The sequence below is a fragment of the Phragmites australis genome, chromosome 3, assembly GCF_958298935.1.
Source record: "Phragmites australis chromosome 3, lpPhrAust1.1, whole genome shotgun sequence".
NCBI lineage: Eukaryota > Viridiplantae > Streptophyta > Magnoliopsida > Poales > Poaceae > Phragmites > Phragmites australis.
In genome coordinates, this window is record NC_084923.1 from 6,903,954 (window position 1) to 6,916,264 (window position 12,311).

Genomic DNA, 12,311 nt, shown 5'->3' on the forward strand with positions numbered 1-12,311 from the left:
CCACGGGGATGGAAAGCCCGCTTGCTCGCTTTCCCTCCATTATTCTCCTCCTCCTCCTGCTCGAGTCCTTCCGTCTGCCCGCGCGGTCCGGATCCCAAGAAAACCACCCCACACTTTCCTTACACCGGCTCCTCTCCCGCTGCGCAAGTTCCATGAACGCGACGGCAATGCGCGCGCACACGCCAGGAGTCGCGGTCACGTACCTGCGCGTCAACGAGCCGGCCCCACACGGTTGAGCGCCCGCAGCCGCGTGAATACATATATGCACACGGAACCGGCGGGGCTGGTGGGAGGGAATCGAAATCGAGCTAGTCGAGTCCGGCAAAGATGGAGAGCTACCTGAACGACAAGTTTGGCGGCGTGAAGGCGAAGCACTCGTCGGACGAGGCGCTGGGGCGATGGCGCAAGGTCGTCGGCGTCGTCAAGAACCCCAAGCGCCGGTTCCGCTTCACCGCCAACCTCAGCAAGCGCTCCGAGGCCGCCGAGATGAAGCGAACCAACCAGGTGCGTGCCGTGCTCTCTCTGCCCCCTCCTCTGATCTGTGCTGCGTACGTTTCCCCCCCTGTCCCAGCAGAGCGTTTCTTGTCCCCGGCCTTGAAATCCAATGCTAGTCAGGAGAACTCGATGAAATTGCTGTCGCAGTTTTGTTCAAGTATGGTATCGGCATATTTGCCAATGTTAGCATTTTTCTTTCTATTCGTTGGTATGGAACAGAATCTGATATCCTTTTTTCCCTTGTACATAAGATTTTTTTGTTCTTCTTGAACTGAAAAGGAAATGTGAGGGAAATTAGATGTTGCAAAAGTAGATTAGCGTGTCAGTTAAAAAGTATGGTTGATTTATTCAAAGAGGCGTTCAGTCAAATAGAACGCGCTAAGAAAAAGTCTGGATTCAGAATGGATAGGTGAAGACCACATATTTCGCAAATGGTTTCAGACCATTGCTCACAGTTTCAAAGGAAAACAAAGGTGGATACAATTGCTAGGAGAATAACTTCACATACGTTTCTATTGACCAAATGGTTATCAAAACAGGGCGCATGCTCACGTCTGATAGCCCTTTTTTAATATAAGCATTTAGCTTGACGGCAGAATGAAAGAAAAGATATTTTGACAAAATAAAATGCACCGCAATATGGAAAAATTGCTTAGAAAGGACGTCTGATACCCCAATCGCCGGAACGCGCCGCCCCACCCCGCCCTTGCGCCACCACCCTGCCTCCCCTGGCTCCCGCCTTGCCCAGTCGCGCTGCCCTGCCTCGTCTGGCCGTGTCGCCCTCACCTTGCCGCCCGACCACGTCGCCCCCTGGTTGCCTGCCCCCCTCCCTCGCGTCGCCACCCTACTGTCGTGCAGCACCACCCCAACACCACGCTGTTGCCCAGTCCCGCTGCTGCATCGTGCCCGTCGGGCCGTCAGGTCGACCATGCCGCAACAGTGCTCGGACTGGCCCAGCTTGGCACGATCAGTCACAGCCTGTGTCGTAGGTCGCGCCTTCGGCATGTTGGCCGGCACGGTATGATCCGTTTGCTTAACTGGACCTGTCGGATCGTGCATTAGCCGGGTCGTGCCCAGCCGTGCTAGTGCTGGGCTAGCCCAATAGGCCCATTTGTACAGGTCTGCTGTCTTCCTCGGTCGTGCCCATCTCTCATTTTGCTCTCCCCAAAGCTGCTCTCGAGGGGTAGTGGCAATCAAAGTGGAGCAATCATCACCGTCCGTTTCCACTACGGCCGTCTTTACTCCTTGTGGCCGACTTAAACACCACTCACACGAGCTCCTCGCCGTAGCCACCATTCGCCAAACTCGACGTCCGCTGTGCCCGTCATCTTCCATGCCAACACATGCCTTCCCCGTCTCCTCATTCCTCTCCCCACGGTCTCCTTTCAACGTCTCCTCATTGTCCTCTGAGTAGGTAGCTACCTCGCGTACATTCATCGAGCCCATAGTCTCCTGAGCCAACATGCGGCTGCGTGCCTTCTCTCTCTCCTTATCTCCTCTCTCCATGTCTCCACTGAGCGAATATTTTGTGAAGATAGTTGTGTCAATAAATAGATCTAAAAGAGTGACAAAAAAACACAGTTTCTTCAAGCTAAGTTTGAGTGTTAAAGATTGTGTTTTTGCCATTCGTTTAGACTTACCATGCCACTCTCTCGGATAGTAATTTTAGTCGGCTAGCACGTAAGATGTAAAACGGATGGCGTAGGGCTGCTGTATCATGAGCTCTTTGATGTGGAACACATGAAGAGCTCTTGGTATAGCAGTTTCGCAATATATGTTTTTAGATTTAGATATAAATTACTCTACCATGAATATTTCAGCATGTGATTTTTTATCTTAAGTTCGACGTCAAACTTAAAACAGATCCTCATGCTAAAGAGTTCACGGTAGAGTATTTTTACACATCTAAAATGATTATAACTACCGGTTTATATCTTGATTACTGCCGGTTCATAAGTCGATAGTTATAATCATAATATCAATTTTAAATTGGTAGTGATGAATTTTTTTTCAGTAGTGCCTTACTCTAATGACCATATGACATAATGAAACACAAGACCAGAATATAATAAAGTGCGGACAGCACATGGGAAGGTGCAGACAACACATCAAAACATCAAGTATAATATTCTCATCGGGTCATCAATCATCACGTTTTCCTTGGACTATGAAAGAGAACTCTAAGCTGTAATTGAAAAATTAAAAGAATTGATCTGGTTTTTGACCACTTTATTTTTCAGCGAGTGTGACACTATATATCTCTAATTACTGCAATATGTTATATGCAAAGTACTGACAGGAACCAAAATTAAATGTGTTCGTCATTTTTTTACTAAACTCTTGGACAGCTATGTGAAACCAAACTTGCTGTGTGAAAAAAATTCGTATCTACGCAGATTGTAATAGCGTTCAATCAAACATTTTAGGCCATCTTTGGAACATGAGAATCAATTAGGCGCTTAATTGTTACTACTATATGTTGGTAGATGTATCACAAAAGTTGCTTTCGTAATGATATACTTCACTATTTTTTCTACCAAATTGGCACAGTCGTGAATTGGTGGATTCAGTAGAGCAACTTATCAAATTAATGTGGACAGGACTAGTGCTTTGATCAATCTCTGGTAGTCTGCTGGTCTTAGTATGTCTTCTGGTAAAAATAAACAGGAGTAATTAGAGTAGATATCCAGTAAGAAACTTATGAGGTTACATTTTTTACGAACAACATTATAAGTTTACCATGAATCTGCCATTTTAAAACTTCATATCAGCTTGCTTATCTTCAGAGCTGCAATTGTGAATTTGGAGCATATTTTCTCCAAATCAACCTTTTGTTATCTTTAACCTTTTTCTGGAATTTTGATGTGTAAGCGAACTGAGAACAAAACTAGTGCTTCTTGAGACTTACAATTAGTGCATGTTTTACCATTTTCAGGAGAAGCTGCGTGTTGCGGTGCTTGTTTCAAAGGCTGCACTTCAGTTCATCCACGGTATCCTGCCCTACCAGTGCATCCAGTCTCAAACAATTCCGTCTCGTTTTCTTCTCTTAATCTTGCCACCACAACATTTCCTCAGGCGTTGCTCTCCAGAGCGAGTACACCGTCCCTGCCGACGTCAAGGCGGCGGGCTTTGGCATCTGCGCCGAGGAGCTGAGCTCGATCGTCGAGAGCCATGACCTCAAGAAGCTGAAATCACATGGCTGCGTCGAGGGCCTCGCGTCGATGCTGTCCACCTCGGAGTCCGATGGCCTCGCCACGTCTGGGGACAAGCTGGCGACCCGGCAGGAGCTGTTCGGCGTCAACAAGTTCGCCGAGGCGGAGTCCCGCGGCTTCTGGGTCTTCGTCTGGGAGGCGCTCCAGGACATGACGCTCATGATCCTTGCCGCGTGCGCGTTCGTCTCGCTCATCGTCGGCATTGCCACCGAGGGGTGGCCCAAGGGCGCGCACGATGGCCTCGGCATCGTGGCTAGCATCCTGCTGGTCGTGTTCGTCACCGCGACGAGCGACTACCGCCAGTCTCTGCAGTTCAAGGACCTCGACAAGGAGAAGAAGAAGATCACGGTGCAGGTCACCAGGAACGGATACAGGCAGAAGCTCTCGATATATGACCTTCTCGCCGGCGACATCGTCCACCTCTCCGTTGGTGATCAGGTGCCGGCCGACGGGCTATTCTTGTCGGGCTTCTCGCTGCTGATCAACGAGTCGAGCTTGACCGGAGAAAGCGAGCCGGTCGCCGTCAACGCCGAGAATCCGTTCCTTCTGTCGGGGACAAAGGTGCAGGACGGTTCTTGCAAGATGCTCGTCACGACGGTCGGCATGAGGACTCAGTGGGGCAAGCTGATGGCCACTCTGAGCGAAGGTGGCGACGATGAGACGCCATTGCAAGTCAAACTGAATGGTGTGGCCACCATCATTGGTAAGATAGGCCTCATCTTTGCAGTCGTCACGTTCGCAGTGCTCACCGAAAGCTTGTTCCGGCGCAAGATCATGGACGGCACGTACCTGAGCTGGACTGGAGATGACGCATTGGAGCTGCTCGAGTTCTTCGCCATTGCCGTTACCATTGTCGTTGTGGCGGTCCCTGAAGGATTGCCGCTCGCCGTGACACTGAGCCTTGCGTTTGCAATGAAGAAGATGATGAACGACAAGGCGCTCGTCCGGCACCTTGCGGCTTGTGAGACCATGGGCTCAGCGACCTCCATCTGCAGCGACAAGACCGGCACGCTCACGACGAACCACATGACCGTCGTCATGGCCTGCATCTGCGGCAAGATCAAAGAATTGGATTGTGCTTCAGAGACCAAGACCCTGTTCTCCGAGCTACCGGATTCTGTCATGACGGTGCTCTTGCAGTCCATATTTAACAATACCGGTGGAGACGTGGTCTTCAACCAGGATGGCAAGCGTGAAATACTGGGCACACCGACTGAGACCGCCATTCTAGAGTTCGGCCTCTCTCTCGGCGGAGACTTTTCGGATGTGCGCAAAGCGAGCACCCTCGTCAAGGTGGAGCCGTTCAACTCAGCGAAGAAGAGAATGGGAGTGGTGATCCAGCTCCCAGGGGGTGCTCTGCGAGCACACTGCAAAGGTGCATCAGAGATCATACTGGCATCTTGCAACAAGTACCTGAATGAGGAAGGCAATGTCATCCCCCTAGATGATGCAACCATTGATCACTTGAAGGCCACGATCGATAGCTTTGCGAACGAGGCACTTCGCACGCTATGTCTTGCCTACATGGAAGTCCAGGATGGGTTCTCAGCGAATGATCAGATTCCGGTGGATGGGTACACCTGCATTGGCATTGTGGGGATTAAAGACCCTGTCCGGCCCGGCGTGAAGGAATCAGTTGCCATCTGCAGGTCGGCAGGAATTACTGTCAGGATGGTTACAGGTGACAACATCAACACGGCAAAGGCAATCGCCCGGGAATGCGGCATTTTAACTGAAGGTGGCATTGCCATTGAAGGCCCGGAGTTCAGAACCAAGAGTGCAGAAGAACTGAGTGAATTGATACCAAAGATACAGGTAAATTGTGGCTTCGAGTACTCACCTTTGCGCGCCTTTACCTATTCTTTCTGTGGTTCGTTTGCCAATGTGCTCTGCTTTTCATGCATCAGGTGATGGCGAGATCATCGCCATTGGATAAGCACACCCTCGTGAAGCATCTTCGCACTGCACTCCATGAAGTTGTCGCGGTGACTGGCGACGGGACAAATGATGCACCCGCGCTTCATGAGGCTGATATTGGGCTTGCAATGGGCATTGCCGGAACTGAGGTAAATTCAAGTATCAAGGAATGCAATTGATAGCTATATTTGTCAGGATCTCATTCATTCTTTGACATCATTGCAAGATATCTGAATTTAACTCATTATTTACCCCATTTTGACTCATTTTAACATCTGCTTGAAGGTGGCAAAAGAGAGCGCTGATGTGATTATTCTTGATGACAACTTCTCCACTATTGTCACCGTTGCAAAATGGGGTCGGTCAGTGTACATCAACATTCAGAAATTTGTGCAGTTTCAGCTGACAGTCAATGTGGTTGCTCTGGTTGTAAACTTCTCCTCAGCTTGCTTGACAGGTACGTCTGAAATTCTGTATAAGTCTTTCCAGTGATGTTACCTTTTCAATTTATCCCTCACCGTATTCTAACTGCCTAGTAAGCCACGCTCCTTCAGGAGCTGTGGAAGTATACAGAATAAGCTAAGTTTGGAAACTCTGGTACTAGTTAGGTGTATTTTGAACTTCCTTGTTTTCTGTCCCATAACTGTTTCTCACTGTTCTTGTGCATTTAAAATCAGGGAGTGCTCCTCTTACTGCTGTGCAATTGCTCTGGGTCAACATGATCATGGATACGCTAGGAGCACTGGCATTGGCCACAGAACCTCCAAACGGTGAACTGATGAAGAGAGCTCCTGTTGGAAGGAAAGGAAACTTCATTAGTAACATTATGTGGAGGAACATCCTGGGACAGGCCTTCTACCAGTTCTTTGTAATTTGGTATCTACAGACCGAAGGGAAGTGGCTGTTTGGAATCAAGGGCAACAATGCCGATCTAGTCTTGAACACACTCATCTTCAATTGCTTTGTGTTCTGCCAGGTAATTTCCAAGTGCTGATGAATTCCCTAGGCTACATTTGCATTTGGTTTCTGTTTCTTGCACTAATGGTGACATAATTCCTGAACTATTTTTTTTTCTTTGTTGTGCAGGTATTCAATGAGGTGAGCTCAAGAGAGATGGAGAGGATAAATGTATTCAAAGGCATTCTAAACAACAATGTGTTCATCGCCGTCCTCAGTAGCACCGTCATCTTCCAGTTCATCATAATACAATTTCTTGGCGATTTTGCAAACACTACCCCTCTCACATTCAAGCAGTGGATCACCTGCATTTCCATCGGTTTCATAGGCATGCCTATTGCTGCTATTGTCAAGCTGATCCCAGTATAGGAAACTGGACCTAATTTTAGTCAGAAATTGTAGTTGAGCGGGGCTACAGCCTGATCATGGCAATGCAGTTTTGTGCATTTCCATTGGCATATAAGATAGCTATCTTTCTGCCATAATGTTTCTATTTAGGTGAATCTCTGCCCTTTTATCTTGCTTTTTTTTCTTAGAGTATGAGCCAAGGCTGTGGGTTTGATTCTTAGAAGTTGTCTCAGACTTATGTAGCTGTTCGTTCCTTCTATTTTCCTGTTTTTTTCCCTTGGAACGTTGAAAGTTGGAGCTGTATATGGCAAGCTTGGCAAGTTTGAGAACATAAAGAACAGCAGCCATCTGTTTGATGCTATAGCTACGCGGATATAGCTATGACAAGTGTTTAGATTGACATTGACCTGTGTAAGGTTCTTGTTATCATCGTTAATGGGGGGGGGGGGTTGCCGAAGGTTCTGGATTTTTTTTTTGAGAGGGACTGTTCTGGATTGGTAGCAAAGTTACTCGCAATAAACTGAACTCTATTTGTCGGTAAACCAGTCTTATTGTTCACCAGAATGTGCTTCTTTACACCTACCGTTTTGCTACATCTGCTAATTTATATTTCAGTCAGAAGTTTCAGACAAGGGTGGATATCATTCCTTTCTGATTTGCTAAGAAAATGTGGCTTATGAGAGCATCAGGCGTTTCTTACTGGGACATTGATAGAGCTTCCGCTCTAAGAAATTTTAGAGCTAATTATCTTTAGTTTTAGGAACTTTTAGCGCTGGAGTGATGGAAAGATTAATGATATTTAGTTAAACCATATTATTTTTATTTTCAATTAAAAATAAATGTTTAAACCATATGTTTTTATTCTATAAACTCCTATTACTGAATCTGGAACTCTGTGAAACAACGGATCTAAGTTGCTACTTCCATAAATTCCAGCAGGCCTCCAGCTATGTTTTTCTTTAAAAAAAGAAGCATATTTAACTTTGACCAGGAATCTGTAGCAATCCAAACGGCAGCGTCAGCAGATACACCAAACAACTGTGTATGTGCTACTGCATAGGCCTGTCAGTCAGTTACCTTGTTTCGGCATCCCAGGCTTGACATCACAATTGACACCAAATAGCTCAGCTTGCTTCCATCACTACTGTCGCCGGTGTCGATGCAAGACGTCTTTGACCAGTCAAGGGCTCAAGGCACTCACTGACTTAAGCATGTTACTCCTACTAGACAACACCTCCTCCTGTCTTGCATTGCATGAAGCAACCACTGGGAATAAAATTCCAACAGTACCAGCCATGTATGAGCCAATACATTTTTTACAGGCTGCAAGGGACAAGACAGCCCAGCAAGTTTTTACCAGGTCATGTCTCTCTCACCTCATGCCTGCCCCTGCTTTTGACTGCATGGGCCAGGCAATTAAAGAAATGCAGTGCAAGGTCAGCCACAGCCATTCTAGATCATGCTAGTGCAGGGAAGGAACGAGGAGAGGTTTCTTTGGTCTAAGATTGTTCAAACTTCGCAAGCAGAGCTCTTGTGCTTCAAGAGTACAGGTTGCCTTCTTGAAGTCAGTAGTAGAAATGGAGATGAGCTCGAAAGAGTATAAACTGATCCATTCACATGCTGCAAACAGTTCAGAATACCTCATGCGCTCGTCGAACAACCTCAACCAGCCGGTGAGTGATGAGTGAGACTTGAGAGGAAGCTGAAGAAGACATATTTTCTTGTCCTGTTTCACCTGTCCCATTCCTACCTTTGTCCAAGTCATTTGCAGTGCATGATACGCTATGCAGTGGGTTATAAAGGAAGGCAGCAGAGGCAGAAACAAACAGTGTCAGTCATCTCCAAGAACAGCAGGCCATTGTTGCAAACAGCAAAGCAGTCAATTTGATGACACGGCGCAAGAGGCAACATCAGCAGGGAGAGGAAGCAAACAAACACCATTTCTTTCATCCAACAGACAACATTAGACAACTCCCAACTGCCTGTGCACGGCAATTGCACACACATCATGGAGTGGGTATCACAAGTGAAATGGAACAGTGCTGTTTGGTTTCGGCATCTAAAGAGCATGCTGATGAGCTAGAATAACATGACTCAACAGAGATAAGCAATAATCATATGGATATCTAGTTAAGTATTGTCACTCATGAAGTGACAAGGCTATTAAACAGAAGAGGATAGAGGACAGGCTAGCTAGTACAGTATTCACAGAAGAAAAAAAAATGACTCCCTACTCCTTGACTTCTTGCTTTTCACCCCATTGAAGCCTGCCTCACTTTGAGCAGGATGTCCTTTCAATTTTCGTCTTTCTTCACTCCTCTTTTACACTACCTTTTGCGCCTGGGAAAGATCTCCTCAAAACCAAAATCTTTCCGATACTAAAAACTTATCAAATCATCTGTGACAATTGCACTAATCAGAAGAATCGAATCTCGCCCCCATTCTGGCCACACAATCAGCTGGAACAAAAGGAAATGATGAGCTAAAATGCGAGCTGGACTCCACTGTCCAGCAGCTCCTACTGGCGCTGAGGTGAAAGAAACCTTCTCCTCTTGTTGTCCGGGGTTGCCGCCGACGCCGAGGCGGTGGCATTATTGGCGCCCGTGGAGGCGTCCGGGCTCCCGACGTGGGCGACAGCAGATATACCCGAGGACGCCACCTCCGTCGAGTGCATGGAGGACTTGTCCTCCTTAATCATCGCCCTGTAGCAGGAGTACACATGCTCCTGCCACAGAAGAATAGCGGCTGCATTTATTCATCATTGCGCCTTCCACGAACGGCTTTCCGAAAGGGATTACAATAACAGGGAGTGCGAGTACGATAGCTTACGGTGTCTAATTGCGGCCATGATGAGCCCAAGATCGCCTTGAGCTCGTCGAGATTGGTAGCGAGTGTATCCTTGTCGCGCGCGACGAGGATGGATGCTAGAGCTATGGTGGATGGTTGGTACTCCAACGAGCTCATCGCTGCAAATGGGTGTGAAAAAAGATCAGTTCTTGCGATCCGATTCGATGGAACAAGAGCACATGGGGGAAAGGATCAACCTTTGATCGCGGCGAAGATGCAGTCCACGGCGCGCAGGATGATCGCCCTGCGCTCGTCCTGCTGGAATCGCGCCGCGAAGCAGCTGATGTAGGGGAACGGGGTGACAGTGATCATCTGCCACTGGAGCGTGCCCAGTACGAGGAGCTCCATCCGGAGGATGGACGCGCTGTCGAACTCGTACGCGTCCATCCGGAACTCCGACAACCGCGGCGCGCGGTGCTCCTCCGCCTTCATCGCCAGCGACAGGCACGCCACCGAGAGCAACTGCAAGGCCCACTCTCTCCCCCTCTGAACATGACCAAGACAACGGCAATGCGCAGGCAGTCTTTCAATAATCAAACACTCGAGAACATTACAGGAAGGCAAAGGCAATGGGAAATGCAGGGTCATTACATCGACTTGCCGTTGCGCCAAGAACCGATCGAAGTAAGTCACCGCGACGTACGCGGTCTTCCCGCTGAACCGGAACATCGCGGTGGTCTGTAACCGCCACACAAACCCGAGTCGAAGTCAATGGAAAAGATCGAATTTTTTGCAAGAACACTGACGCGGCGAAGGATGGGGGAGAGAAGGCGAACGACCTTAATGATCCAACGGACGCGCCCGGAGCGCGCGGCCTTCATCCACTCCTCCATTTCCTCCGCCCGAGCGCCGGCGGCGGCGGAAGCGCGCTCCTTGGAAAGGAGCACCGCGGCATACTCGTCGTCCTGGTCCACGAATAGGAGACGGTCATCGTCGGCGACGAAGAAGTCCGCGCCGCCGCCGCCTCCAGCGCCGTCGTCGGCGTCGGGGAAAATGTCGTTGCCGTCCTCCCGGCAGATGAGGATGGAGGTGGGCGTGGCGGGAGCAGATGCGGAGCCGGCGGCGTCCCCCATGGCATCAATCAGAGCCCATGCATGCGCGGGGAAAAGGGTGGGAAAAAAGGAAGGAAAAGGCGGCGTGCGTGGTGCGGGTGGGTTGGGTGCGCGCGAGCACGGCGCGGAACAGAAAGGGATTCCCTCCCTCCTCTCCTCCACACCCGCGCGCGGTGAAAGGGGAGAGAAATGCGCAGTTGGATTGAGAGAAATGCGCAGTTGAGCTGTGCGGGGCGTGGGGGAGGTGGCGTGGGCGCGTGGGGCGCGGTGCGTCCGTCCGTTGGTGTGGGTGCGAGGGAGAAGAAGGGTTTAGTAGACGGCGAGTGTCGTGACGAACACAGGTTGACGAGGAGCCACAACGTGGTAACAGACTAGCACACACTCGCAACACCCGTGAAGCGTGTGACCCAGACCTTGCTCGTTATCGTACACATTCAGAATAAAAAATACAAAATATCTATTTGAAAATCTCACTTGTTAGTTTAAAAATATTACTAAATATATATAATAGATCGTTGAAAAACAAAAGGCTACGTCACCTACACGATGGTCCGCCCCCTAAGTCTAACTGTACACATTGTTGGCAAGCGTGGCATCAAGGAGGCCTTGCTATAAGTAGGAGTAGCAACGTAGCAATGCTCTCGTAGTCATTTTGGCCACTCTGGCAAATATGTCCACTCTGGCTTGATTTTAACCTCCAAGTGAAATCGCCAAAATGTTTTATTAATGCGAAAGGAGAACCCCCAAAATCCTACAAGTTCTTGCGGAAAGGAAAGCACGGGGAATGAAATTTTGGGTGTCAATTCTGTAGGTGAGAAGGTGAATATGGTCTAAGCATGTACCAATTTCCCAAGTTTTCTTGAAGTGCACGAGCATACAATTCCGGCCCAATATCTCGCGAATGCTAAGAAAACACAGCTCACCTACCGAGTACAAATTGCAAGATGAGCATGCACACATCCAGAAAAGCACACAATCTCAGTAGCGTTCGTCTCCCGTCCGATCCTTCATTTCTTCCCCAACACATCATCATGGGTAAATCAGTTGCCTATGAAACGGGAGTACAACACAACTGTACTACTAGTTGCAGAGACTAGCAGCCGTGCTGTCAGTGTAAAAGTCTGCCTCCTGCTCAGTAATGCGCCATAAGTCAAGCATCAAACACTGCAGATTGGTGACTTTAAGTTTAGGGAAAATGCAAAAACCCTCCAAAGTCATTTGGATTTTCACATCTCTCGAAAGTTATTTTGTTGAAAAAAAAATCCTCTAAAAATTTGACTTTGTTATAAAAAACCTCTCAATTTTTTTTAAAAAAATAACAAAAAATTCTAAAAGAACTAGAGATAATTCTAAGATCTTCTATGATTTTTTTTAAATAATATCCTTTGCATCATATTTTATGGAGAGGAAGTTAAAAAAAAAAAGAAAAACGTGTAGCTCATTTATTAACTCATGTTATTTTAACTTTGTCATGTCTACCATT

At 48.1% G+C, this 12,311-nt stretch overlaps 2 protein-coding genes across 3 annotated transcripts; one reads left to right on the plus strand and one right to left on the minus strand.

Moving 5' to 3' along the window:
• The first annotated feature begins 256 nt into the window (after window positions 1-256).
• Window positions 257-7,292, plus strand: LOC133911850 (calcium-transporting ATPase 10, plasma membrane-type-like). The gene is made up of 7 exons (XM_062354280.1): window positions 257-504; window positions 3,431-3,485; window positions 3,571-5,522; window positions 5,615-5,773; window positions 5,910-6,081; window positions 6,302-6,600; window positions 6,711-7,292. Exons 1-7 carry the CDS (start codon window positions 328-330, stop codon window positions 6,948-6,950), a joined length of 3,054 nt encoding a protein of 1,017 aa, XP_062210264.1. The 5' UTR covers window positions 257-327; the 3' UTR covers window positions 6,951-7,292.
• A 1,664-nt stretch (window positions 7,293-8,956) lies between these two features.
• On the minus strand, window positions 8,957-11,185 carry LOC133911851 (cyclin-D5-3-like). 2 transcript variants are annotated; one of them, XM_062354281.1, is made up of 5 exons: window positions 10,556-11,185; window positions 10,368-10,454; window positions 9,974-10,262; window positions 9,759-9,895; window positions 8,957-9,654 (listed from the first exon to the last, which is right to left on the minus strand). In XM_062354281.1, the coding sequence occupies exons 1-5, from the start codon at window positions 10,847-10,849 to the stop codon at window positions 9,448-9,450; spliced, it is 1,014 nt and encodes a 337-aa protein (XP_062210265.1). In that variant the 5' UTR covers window positions 10,850-11,185; the 3' UTR covers window positions 8,957-9,447. The 2 variants fall into 2 exon arrangements, with proteins under 2 accessions (XP_062210265.1, XP_062210266.1); XM_062354282.1 differs by having other exon boundaries at window positions 9,494-9,674.
• Between the last annotated feature and the right edge of the window lie 1,126 nt (window positions 11,186-12,311).